At 43.6% G+C, this 13,312-nt stretch overlaps 1 protein-coding gene across 1 annotated transcript in view; it reads left to right on the plus strand.

Annotated features, from left to right (window-relative positions):
- Window positions 1-13,312, plus strand: part of shank3a (SH3 and multiple ankyrin repeat domains 3a) — an 823,427-nt gene that overhangs the window by 550,351 nt on the left and 259,764 nt on the right. The window contains exon 13 of the mRNA XM_080207556.1: window positions 6,067-6,142. Within this exon, the coding sequence (XP_080063682.1) occupies window positions 6,067-6,142 (76 nt within the window). The remainder of the gene's footprint in view (window positions 1-6,066; window positions 6,143-13,312) is intronic.

A 13,312-nucleotide genomic window follows, 5' to 3' on the forward strand; every position in this document is an offset into this window, starting at 1 on the left:
CAATTGAAACTGTCTCCACAGTTAAACATCAACTCCCAAAGAAAGAGAAGTCCCCTGACAGACTGAATTTCTGATAAACTGTATTAAAAATCTTCATTTTTGCTATTGTTTTGAAAATGATATAAGTTATCAATGTACTTTGTAATAAGAAATTTAATGAGGAAGGGGTGAAATAGCTAGGCCCTTTAAGGAGCATGTACTGGAAGATTGCCCAATGGGGAACAAGCACAGGGATCTTGGGGCAGAACGCAGGCTTTTGCAGCCAGATTAATCCAAGAGTTGAGAATGAATGCATCAAATGTAGCAGTCTGTATATTGTTGTAATTTGTAATGAATCGTTTTTTAGGTAACTGATGGTCGCCAATTATTGTATTTAGTACACATAGAAAATAGGAGCAGGAATAGGCCATTTAGCTCTTTGAGCCTGATCTGCCATTCATTATCATGTTGATTGTCCAACTCATTAATCTGTTCCTGCTTTCCTCCTATACCCTTTGATCTCCGTAACCCCAAGACCTATATCTAACTCCTTCAGGAAAAAAGCAATGTTTTGGCCTCAACTGCCTTCTGTGGCTCACCACTCTCTGGATGAAGAAATTTCTCCTCATCTCAGTCCTAAATAGTTTACCACATATTCTTAGACTATGACGCCTGGTTCTGGACCACTGCCATCAAAATATCCTTCCTGCATCTACCCTGTTAGTCCTGTTAGAATTTTATAAGTTTCTATGCGATCCCCTTCAATCTTCCCAACTCTAGCGAATATAATCCTAATCAATCTCCCCTCATACGTTAGTCCTGCCATCCCAGGAATCAATGTGGTAAACCTTTGCTGTACTCCCTCTATAGAAAGAACATACTTCCTCAGATTGGGTGACCAAAATTGCACACAATCACAATATCCTAGGTGTGATTTCACCAAGTCCTTGTATAACTGCAGCAAGCTATCCCTACCCCTCAAATACTCTCACTATCAAGGCCAACATACCATTTGCTGCTTTCACCACTTGCTGCACCTGTATGCTTCCTTTCAGCAACTGGTTTACAAGGACACTCAGGTATCATTACACATTCCCTCAATGGCCATTCAGATAATAATCTTGCTGCCTGATTTTGCTATCTAAGTGGAAAACCACATTTATCCACAGTATACTGCATCTGTCATGCATTTGCCCAATCACTCAACTTGTCTAAATCATCTAAATTATTAATATATATTGTGAATAGCTAGGGTCCTAGCACTGATCCCTGTGGTAGCCCACTCGTCAATGCCTGCCATTCAGAAAAATAGACCCTTTTATTCCTACTCTTTGTTTCCTGTCTGCCATACAGTTTTCTATCCATCTTAATAAACTATCCCCAAACCCACACACTTTAATTTTACATGCTAATCTCTTATGTAGGACTTTGTTGAAAGTCTTCTGAAAGTCCAAATAAACCATATCCACTGGCTCCATTTATTGGTTATGTGCTCAAAGAATTCCAGTAAATTAGCCAAGCATGATTTCCTTTTCATAAATCCATGCTGGCTTTCTCTGATCCTACCACTGGTTTCCACATGCTTTGCTATTAAATCTATTGTAATGGACTCTAGCATTTTCCCCACTACTAACATCAGGCTGACTGGCCTATGATTCCTTGTTTTCTTCCCACCTCATTTTAAAGTAGTGGGTTACATTAGCATGTCCAATCCGTAGGAACTGTTCCAGAGTCTATAGTATGTTGGAAGATGACCACCAATTCCTTGGGCCACTTCCTTAAGTATTCTGGGATGTAAATTATCAGGCCCTGGGAATTTATCGACCTTCAATCCATCAACGTCCCTCCTAATACTGATTTCTTTCAGCCTCTTCCTCTCTCACTAAACCCTGTGTTGCCCAGTATTCCTGGTACATTATTTGTGTCTTCCTTTGTGAAGGAAGACAGAACCAATATATTTAGTTGGTCAGCCATTTCTTTGCTCTCCATTATAAATTTCCCTATTACCGACTATAAGGGACCTACACTTGTCTTCACCATCTTATTCCCTTTTAAGAACTATAGAAACACTCAGTTTTTATGTTCCCCACAAATAGATCTCTAAGCTGCTCCCAATCTGCTGGGTTTTTTTCTGCCCAATTTGTATACCTCTTCATTGGATTTAATACTATCTCATGGTTTGGCCACCTTTCCTTTTTCATTTTTGTGCCAGACAGAAAAGAAAAACTGTTGCAGTTCATCCGTGCACTCCTTGATTGTTTGCCATTGCCTATAAACTGTCATCCCTCTATGTAGCATTCCCCAATCCATCATAGCCAACTCACACCTCATACCACTGTAGTTTCCTTCAGGGCCCTAGTTTCAGAATCAACTACATCACTCTCCACCTTAATGAAGAATTTTATTGTATTATGGTTACTCTTCCTCAAGGTGCCTTATACAACTAAATTGCCAATTATGCCTTTCTCATTACACAATGCCCAGTCTAGGATGGCCTGTTCTCAATAGTTAGTTCCTCAACATTTTGGTCCAGAAAACCATCCTGTATACACTCCAGAAATTTCTCCATTCCTATAATGTTCCTGATTTGATTTGCCCAATCTATATGCAAATTAAAGTCACCCACAGCTACAGACCTTCCTTGATTGCGTGCACCTCTAATTTCCTGTTGAATGCCTTTCCCAATATCACCACTACAGTTTAGATGTCTACATACAACCCCCACTAACATGTCCTTGGTATTTCTCAGCTCTATCCATACAGATTCCACATCATCGAAGCTAATATCCTTCCTCACTATTGTGTTAATTTCCTCTTTAACAAGCAATGCAACCCCACCACCATTTTCTTTTCATCTGTCCTCACTAAATATTGAATTTTGCTTGATATTCAGTTCCCATCCTTGGTCACCCTGTACCATGTCTCCATAATCCCAACTATATCATATCTGTTTACATCTATTTGCACAATTAATTAATCCACTTCAGGATTGTTCTGAATCTTAGGGCACAAAGCATTAAGGCTTGCTTTTTTAACATACCTTCTCCTAATACCATTATATTTCACTGTGGCCTTGTTTGATTCTGGCCCCTGATTTCTTGTCTATCACTTCTCTTATTTCTTGTCCGTGTTTTCCTCCTCGTCTGATTCCTTGCATAGGTTCCCATCCCATGCCAATTTAGCTTAAATTCTCCCCAATCACTCTCGCAAATTCTCCCCTGAGAACATCAATCCTAGTCTTGCCGAGATGCAACCCATCCAGTTCGTACTGGTCCCACTTTCCCTAGAACCAGTCTCAAGGTCCCAGGAATCTGAAAAACACTCCATTGCATCATTTCTTCAGCCACATGTTCATCTGACATATCATTATTTCTGCTTTGACTAGAATGGGACACTGATAGTCATCCGGAGATCACTATCTTTTGAGGTTCTGCTTTTCACCTTACTTCATGACTCCCCATTTTCTGCTTTTAGGACTTTATCCCTTTTTTTAATCTACGTTATTTGTACCAATGTAAACCACAGCTACTGGCTGTTCACCCTCCCCCCTCCAGAATGCCCTGTAGCTACTGTTGAGACATCCTTGACCTTAGCAACAGGGAGGCAACATACCATCCTGCTGTCCTGTTTGCAGCCACAGAAATACCTATCCCCCTTACGTTTGAATCCCCTATAACTATTGCATTCCCATGCTTTTTGTTTCTGTCCCATGCAGCAGAGCCAGCAATAGTGCAATGAACTTGGCTGTTGCTCCTTTCCCTTGAGAGGCCATTATCCCCAACAGTATCCAAGGTGATATATCTGTTTTGCAGGGAAATGGCCACAAGAATTTCTGCACTGCCTGCTTGGTCCTCTTGCTGTGTCTGGCGGTTACCTTTGCCTTCCTGCATGTGGAGTGACAGCCTCTGCATATGTGCTATCCATGATACTTTCTGCCTTGCAAGTACTCCACATTGTCCCCAGCTGCTCCTCTAACTCTGAAACTCCAATTTCCAGAAACTGCAACTGAGACACTTCCTGTACACACGCTGGTCCCCTGCACTGGAAAGTGGCTTCCCACATAAGAGCAGGAGGAGCACACCATGGCCTCAAGCTTTCCTGCCACGATCTATCACTGTAATTTAAACCTTATAAAAAAAGGAAGGAGCCTTTGAGAGTGCACACTATATTTAATACCACTACAGAGCAATTACCTTTGTATCCCTTTACCTGTTTTCTCTCTTGCCTGTCTTATTCCTTGTTTCATTTTTTTAAATGATTTTGTGTATGTGTCCCTTTGTACTGCTTCTTCAGAGTCTCTCTGTTTCACAGTGCTGTCCCTCCTCAGTCTCTCTGCAGTTGTGCTGTCTCCACTTTCTCTGTTCACAATTTTTTGTTGCTTCTCTTTTGGTCAGTTTCGATTCTGTTTCCCTTTGTTTCATTCTATGCCTATTTTCTCTCTGCCTCTTTGCACTGCTTATGCTGTCTATTCACTGTGGTGTCTGTTTTGACTTTTTTCTTTGATTATGTTTCTGCATTTCACCATGCCATTTCCAGACTCCCCATTTCACTATTTCCCTTTTTGCCAAATTCTCCATATTTTACCGTGCTGAGTTTCCGCATTTCCTGTAAATTTCCCTGTTTCACCATGCAGCCCGTTTCCATCAATCTCCCATTTTCATCACGATGCCCGTTCCTGCAATTCTCCTTGTTTCACCATGTCGCCTGTTTCTACAAACCTCCATTGTTCACCGTGCTGTGTTTCCGAAAATCTTCCCATTTCACAGTGCTGCCTTCCTGTTCTTCTGCATTTCACCATGCTGTACATTTCCGCAAGGGCTTCCACTCATTCTAAATGTAGCTGGTATTCAAGCACCACAAAAGGATTCCGTTGGTGATTGCGAGCGCTCCAGGGAACTGTGAACTCCAGGAAACCTTTATCCTCAGATCTTCACATAGCTTTAGTGGATGGCGCCTGGATTGAGAGGAATATCAGTGCAGCAACTTGTCACAGAGGCATAAAAAAATTTAATTGGTGCCGTTGCCACAAGCACAGGCACAATAATGCAAGCTATCGGCTTGCTTTGAATGCAGTTCTGGTGCCTTGCCCACTCAGAACCCTGCACAATCCAACATTCCAAAGAGGAGTGGTGCTTACATAAGAGTATGCTGGGGACTTCTTTGAAGAGGAGGATGTTCTGGCAGAGCATGAACATTCAGAGACACCAATTACACACCCTGGCATTGACCTGCATGCAGGAGAAGACATGATGGTCTCATCCAGGTGTGTTTCCAGCTATGCACAGCATTGCTATCACTGTGCCTGCAGCAGAGCTGGAGGCAGCCTGCTTATCTCCAGACCGTGACACTCTAGATGCTCATGGTGGATGTTCTCTGGTTGACCTGAGGGCTCCTCACAAAGACTCCCACACCCGCACCTATGGAGGGGCAGTTTCAGAAATGTGGGTTGGAAGTCAACTGCTATGCCTTTGTCAGAGAGGGAGGTAACATGATCTAAAAATGCCTTGGGAGCCACCCTCCTGTTCTCTCCCAGGGCTGACTTACACTTCCCTGTTCACACAAAGTATATTCATTTAGGGGCTGAATGTCTATGGCAAAGCCAACATTTGTTGCTCATTCCTATCAATCCTCAAGAAGATGGGTGTGAGCCTTCTTCTAAATCTGTTGCAGTCTATTTAATGCAGGTGCTTTGACAGTGTTATTAGGTAGGGAGGTCACAGGGTTTTTTCCAGTGAGAGTGAAGGAACAGCAAACATATGAGGCTTGTGAAGGAATTTGCAGATGGTGGTTGAAATAACTCTTCAGAAGTCAGTGTGCCTACACCAGTATCCCTTAATTTACAAACCCAATTCCATTCCTAAGAATACTTCAGATACAGAATCAGAATCATGTTCGTGCATCTCATGCGTCTCTTGTGATGTTTCAACTTTGGGTCTGGATCCACCAACTCAGTGTCTGACATGGGTCTGTGTGTTTCAGCATCCTGTGTGTTTCTCTGTCCTGAGTGTTTTCTCAGTCATTTTACTCTGCTGTCTGTTGTTTGTTTACTGTCTCTTTTCCAGTTTAAGTCTTCAACATTTTTTTCAGAAACACGTGAAGACCGGACAAAACGACTCTTCAGGCATTACACAGTTGGATCCTATGATAACTTTTCATCTCACAGGTAGGAGACTTCACTTACTTTATTTGCATTGGATACATTTAAAGCACATATTGTTGGCTTTGAGTGCAAGACAGATTTATGCAATGAATGTAGGCTCCCGCAGCTGAAATTATGGGCCCTATAGAATGTGGGCATTGGGCAGATACAACCTATTAAGTATAGAATAAAGCAATGGAATTGACCTTCATCAATAGCACCAAACAAACTCAGGAAATTTTTCTCCCATTTTACATTGCACCCAAGTTTTTGTTTTTGCGGTGTGATACATGCACACTGTATGAAATTACTGGCAAGGTCTAATTACACTTCCTACTGGTCTGGCATGGCCATTGCACCTAACCAGCACATCTTTCTGACTGTATGAGGAAACCAGAGCACCTGGAGGAAATCCATGCAGACATGGGAAGAACGTGCAAACTGTGCACCGACAGTCACCCAAGCCGAGAATCAAACCCGGGGCCCTGGCACTGTGAGGCAGCAGTGCTAACCACTGTGCCAACCACTGTGCCACCCATTACAGCACAAGAGAGAAGATTCTTATCAAATTACTTTAATTTCACTGAGCCTCTTCAGTGAGGCAGTCATAGAACTATCTGCCATGGAGGACAACCTGACCCCTATGGCAAGTAGTTTCCATCCAAAGCCAATAGCACTGCAGGACTCTATAGCACTAAATGGTTAATTATCAGGGTAATTTCAGGAACTCACTGGAGATATGGATGGGAATGCCCAGTCTGTGGTTCATCACTGCATCAGAATGATTACCAGTGCCACCAGAGCTAGCCAATACACAAGCTTTTGTATCAATCCAGATGGTCCTGAATCCTATAGCCCTCAGCTGAACTATCTAGGTGTTCCCCGGGTACAAGTTCTCATCGACTGCACATGGCCATCAAGGCTGCCACAGGCTAGACTACAGTCTTTTAACAGCAGGAAGGGTTTTCATTTGTTAAATGTACAACTGGTCTGTGACTATTGCAAACAGTTCCTGCTGGACACCTTTCCTGGGAACATCACAATATAATTACACCTGAGGTAGTGCAAAATGCTAGACCTTTCAGGTTCCTTTGCATACCTTCAAGGATGGATACTGAGTGACATGAACTGCTCATTGAGGACATGCACCAGAACTCTACAACCTCACCTGCCCAGAATCGGAGCAACCAAGGATCTGACACCTTTGAGGATCTTTGTTAACCTTGGATGAGAATTTCCAGTCTCGCCCGAGCAAGGCCATAAAATACTGCCCATAGCTTCTGCCATCTGAAAGGATCCTAAACATAGGTACAGAGGAGAGATATAACACCGACCGTCAGACAACATGAGCAATCATCAAGCAGGCTGTAGGCCTTCTCAAGATACAGTTCAAATACCTCAATCAATCTAGTTGCTCTCTTCAGTATGACCCAACAAGGGTCTCGTGTTGTGGCCTACTGTCTCTGCACAACTTGGCGCTCCAGAGTGGCAAAGTTTCAAACAATATTGTGCAGCTTGATGCCTCCTCTGACAATGATATGGAAGAAGTGCTGACCAGTCATCATGTTATGACAGACCGCTGGTATCACAGGAAAAGCAACATGTGCAAGGGAGGCTCACGTTGAACTAATACAAGAACATTTCAAGTGATCTTTAGTGACAGATCCATGAAATTCAATAAAGCTACAGCTTTCTGCAGCCCCACCTTGCCAGCAATGCACTTACCCCATGATCAAATGAAAACAAAATCATGCTACTATCTCGTTGATGACTCCAGAGGAATGTCATTAATCTGAGGGCAAACCATCACCCTGCCTTCCCAATCCTCCAAGTCTAGTACTCTGAGCCTTTGCCAGCTGTGCTGTGGTGTACTCACTAGACTGTGACCCCAAATCCACACAAGAATGGATATCCACTAACAGGTGTACTTGCACTGTTGGAGGATATGGGAGAATGATATGTGCACCAACTGAGAGTCCTCTTCCTCAGAAGAGGTGGAAGGCTTTCTCCCACTGACTGGAGCTGTCTGCTCTTGTCCTTAAACTGCTTGAGATTAATGAGAGAATGATGTACATTCTATCAAACCCTTCAAACAACAAGTGCGGAGCTCTGTGTGACTGGTGGTGGACACATGAATATGGCAATTAAAACCAAAACTATGAATGCAATGCTTTGTATTCCCTGGAGATGATCTGCCCATTCAGTAGCATCTCAGTCTTGTGCCTCCAATTCTGCCTTACCATTTGCTGTGGATTCACCCCCACGTGGACCTCCATTCTTCAGTACCTCCGTCATCAGGTTCAGGATGGCAGGATAAAGGGACATCCACTGCTTTTGTCCCTTTCTTTTGCATTGTGTGCATTCATCCCCTGAAAGCATATTAAAGAATATTGGTTAGTTACCTGATAAAGACAAACACATTGGGCAGGTTTCTCCGGCCTCGCTCGCCCCAAAATCGTAAAATCCCGTCCGAGATCAACAGACCTTTTTGTGACCCCCCCACTCACTCCGATTCCCAAGCAGACAGGACGGTAAAATTCACCCCAATGCCTCTGCTGGCGGCAGTCTTACTGTCCATGATGGAGCCACACAAATGGGGTCTGCATGCAGCCACCCAGAAATATTGGTGCTGGAGTCAACTCTGACTGACTGGGGCCCTCAACAAAGAGACTGCCATGTCACTGAAAGACCAAACTGCTGCTTTCCCTTTGCCACTCATTGCATGGGGATGCCCTTTCTACCAGTCTGATCATCAAGAAAAGTCCTATGCAAGACTGTAAGGAAAGCAATGTGTGGTGCACTAACCTTGGCAGATAGCAGGAGGTCATTAATGCGCTTGTAGCGCTGCAGCCAGGTTCGAAGACTACTAACGTTGCCACCTGTGTCTAGGTTTGCTTCATTTGGCAGGTTGGTCCCTTCCCCTCATTTTGGGAAAAGAGGACCCCCTGACCCCCAGTCCACTCTTTGCCCCAGCACCATGAAGCAGAACCTGCAGTGAGGCATCACTGAACTGAGCAGCAACTGAACTGATCTTCCTTCTGCCATTCTTTGAAGAACCTTTTCCCTCAGGGTTTCAGTAGGCACTACATCAGTGAGAGGAACAACTCAGTGCTCTAAATATGGTGCCTGTACTTCTGTGGCATGACCTTGATTAGTGTCACTTGAATGGATAGTTCCTTTCTGTTCTGACAATTAATAGGCTAGCCTGCCACTGAATTGTTTTCTCCAGCATATTCCATCCCTATCCAAACAGCAGCAGCTTCCAGCCTTGGCATTGGGACCTCGAGCCTTGCTGCAAAATTCAGACCATTAAATAGAGGTCCTGTCTATTCTTTCATAAATAGATCCCATAGCACTATTACAAAGAAGAGAGGGAGAATTATTTGCAGCACCCTGGTCAGTATTTATTTCTCAATCAACATCACAAAAACAGATTATCCAGCCATTATGACATGGCACAATAACTTCGTCTGAGCAGCAGTCAGCTTCGGATTGCCATTCTGCTCATTTACCTACACCAAATTTCTTCTATGCCAGTCTCACCTGACCTTCCAACTCAGGCAGTACAGCTGCCTAGGCCCAGAGTCGCATGCAGGGGAGGAGAATTGAAGGAGGATGCACCCCCTTTTTTACTGCAATAGCTGCCATAAGGCAGGTAATTTTAAAAGGTCCTAGTGAAATTGGACAGGCCAGGAAGAAAATTAAGTGCCTGAAGTCAGTAGATAAGATTTAGGGCAGGTTCCAGCCTGGTCAGATGGGGGCAGTCAGCCCTGTGGGGAGGTTGGGTGGAGGTTAGGGTCTTTACAATAGTTACTAATAAGCTAACTGTGATTTTATTTCTGAATGTTGGAACCATCAAAATTTGTGATTTTAAAATTGCAAATTCAGATGGTTCCCACTGCAGGGGAGTTGCCCAGAGGAAGTTTGCACTTCACAGCAATTGCTGTGCAAATGCTTAGCTGTGAAGTTCTAAGAAGGATTCCCAGTGCATCTTTTAGATAATCCCTCTCCCACCCCTCTCCATTCACCCCAAATCCAACACTGGGGATCCCAAAGGTTATAGAATCCCTATAGTGGAGAAGGAGGCCATTCGACCCATTAAGTCTGCACTAACACAAACCCACCCAGGCCCTATTCCCATGACCCCACAAATTTACCCATCAAATCCTCCTGACACTAGTTTGATTTACTGTGGCCAATCAACCTAACCCATGCATCTTTTAGACTGTGGGTGGAAACCAAAACACCCAGAGGAAACCCATGCAGACACAGGGAGAATGTTGTTTGCTGATTGTAGGAACTTGCTGTGCATAAATTAGCTGTTTCATTTCCTATGCTGCAACAGTGTCCATGCTTCAAAAGTGCTTCATTGACCTAAACTGCTTTTGAGATATCCAGTAGTCTTGAGACGTACTATACAAATCCAAGCCTTTCTCTTTTGTCTTAAACCCCTTCCTCAGTGATTGCACTTCCTCCTGACCCGTCCTGACATTCTCAATTCTTTAATTGCACAACCTTGCCAAGAGAAGTGTAGATGATTGGCAGAAAGTGTTCTTAATGGTACAGAAATTGAACCTATTTTGATTTATACTAAATTAAAGATGACAAGACAAGGGATGGGCTATGAGTAGACCACTTTGTGTCTGTGCAGACTTCCTGCCTCCCACCCCCACCCCTACTTCAGAATTAATTACATTTCCATGGCAACACTCACCAGCCCATTTATACCTGAAAGCATGAGTCACAGCTACAATAGTGCAAAACGATCGAGAGAGAACAGGAGGATAAAAGTCTAACTGGTCCAGTATGATGCCCTAGTCAGCATTTTACCTTTATCCTGAGGGTTGTACAAGATAAATCAAAGGATAGACGACTCAGAGACTTACATTAGTTGAACATTCAAATTGCAATTTAGCTGAAGTGGGTTACCCTGACAACCGGCAAGTTCCACAAGGCATATTTATTTTAAAGTAGTATGTTGCATTTCATAGATTCCCTCCAGAAGAAGGCTATTCAGCCTATCAAGTCTGCAATCGTCTCATGCCAAACCCCTACCCTATCTCTGTACTCCCATACATTTACCATGGCTAATCTACCTGACCTGTATACTCTTGGATCGCGGGAGGAAACTGGAGCACCTGGAGGAAACCGAGACAGACACTGGGAGAAAGTGCAAACTCCACACAGACAATTACCCAAGGCCGGAATTGAATACAGGTCCCTGACGCTGTGAGGCAGTAGTGCTAACCACTGCGCCACTGTGCCGCATCTATCATTACTCCTTCAGCCTCATTCTCAGCTATTTCAGCTCAACTCATGAAGTACAGGTTCCTAGCAACACTTACACTTATGTACATTTAATTCCACCAGTAAGTGTTAGCTGTGGTTCAGTGGATGGCACTCTAACTGCTGTGTTAGGTTAGAAGTCCCATTTCAAAGACTTAGGGCATAAAAACAAAGTCTATCCTGAGACTGCTGTGTGGTGAGAAGTGCTGTTTTTCCAAATTATACCATGGTCTTGTCTGCAGTCTCAGGTAGAAAGGCTTGTCCAACGTCTCATGTGGGGAAGGCACTGCTTTTCTCACTCAAGGGGTTGATGAGCATGATGTAAAACATGATTTTCAGAAAAGGTCAATGCAATAAATTGATAATTTTGAAAGAAAATTAATAAGAATGACCATTAAGAAGTGCCAAGCAGTAGAGTTAACCAATAAAACCTATTTTTGCTTGTTTTCTTAAGAAGCAGAGCTATAGGGAAACAGACTAGGCCCAAGTGCTGAGCATCAGGCCTTGTGTTCACCTCTGATGGCACATACTCTTGGCTGATGTCAGCAGAATTCATATGAAAGCGGGGGTCAGAAGCTCTCCAGCATGGGTTTTCATCCTCTTTTGTGGAAAGGTTTTTTGGGAGGGAGGAGAAAGACAGGGTCCATCTCACTCCTAGTCTCAGGGTTCTCTCACTCAGACTCGCTCAATGGAGCCCCCGTTTGTTCTGTCGAGGGAGTATTTGGAACATTGTGAGAAGATGCGCCTTCTTACACTGCCCGATTGGGGACTCCAGCTACGCCGGTGGATGGGGAATACAGTAGGCACTGCTGCTGTGATTCTGCTGCTCCTCATGACCTTCCTGACCCACTCCACCATCTTTAACCCCGTGCTCCTTTCAAAGCCAACACCAGGGCGGCATGGTGACATAATGGTTACAGTGCTGTGTCACAGTGCCAGGGACCCGGGTTTGTTTTCAGCTTGGGTCACTGTCTATGTGGAGTCTGCTCATTCTCCCCATGTCTCCAAGGATTTCTTTCAAGTGCTCTGGTTTCCTCACATAGTCCAAAAGACATGCTGCTTAGGTGCACTGGCTATGCTAAATTCTCCCTTGGTGTACCCAAACAGGTGCCAGTGTGGCAACTAGGGGATTCTCACAGTAACTTCATTGCAGTGTTACTGTAAGCCTAGTTGTGACACTAATAAATAGACTCAAAACTTTATTTCAAATCCGAAGATCTGCTTAACAATAAAAGGTATGTTGCTAGAAACTGCATCTGTACTGATGAAAAGGCTAATCCCAGCTATCCTGCAAGGGAGAACGTGCTGGCATGTTGTCATCTCCACATACTGAAGCATGTCAAGTTTTCGTACTCCCTGACCTTCTGCCAATCTTCTTGATTAAGAGACTCCAGGTAGTAGTTAAACAAGTCCACCCCACCCACTGGAAGTGCGACCACTATCTAAAACTGCACAGTTGAAATGAATCAGCCATCAAAATAGTGATCACTGGATTCAAACAATGAACAGTACATGGCGGGCCCCATCATCATTTTCAGCTTCGGATTTCTGTTTCATGCATTATTTCAAACACTTGATTGTTTCAGTGTGGGCAACATGTTGCATTATGATACTTGGAATCACATTGATAACATCACTTAGTCATTCCCCATGCATCTCTCAGATTTAAGCAACTGTGGTCACCATCCCAGATGCACTTTTTGTCTCAACTCTCAAAGTGATTAAAAGTACAATAATTTCAGATCACCTATCAATATCATGTACTGAAATCTACATCTCACATTTTGTCAATCTTGAAACCCAGCCACCATTTGCTTTATCACAGAGTTGATTGTATTCAATAGGAAAGTAGTTGAAAATGATTGTCTTCTGAGAAATTGTTTTGGAGCAACAATCATTTGGTCTAAG

The sequence above is a fragment of the Carcharhinus amblyrhynchos genome, chromosome 19, assembly GCF_965287045.1.
Source record: "Carcharhinus amblyrhynchos chromosome 19, sCarAmb.v2.hapA, whole genome shotgun sequence".
NCBI classification, from domain to species: Eukaryota; Metazoa; Chordata; class Chondrichthyes; order Carcharhiniformes; family Carcharhinidae; genus Carcharhinus; species Carcharhinus amblyrhynchos.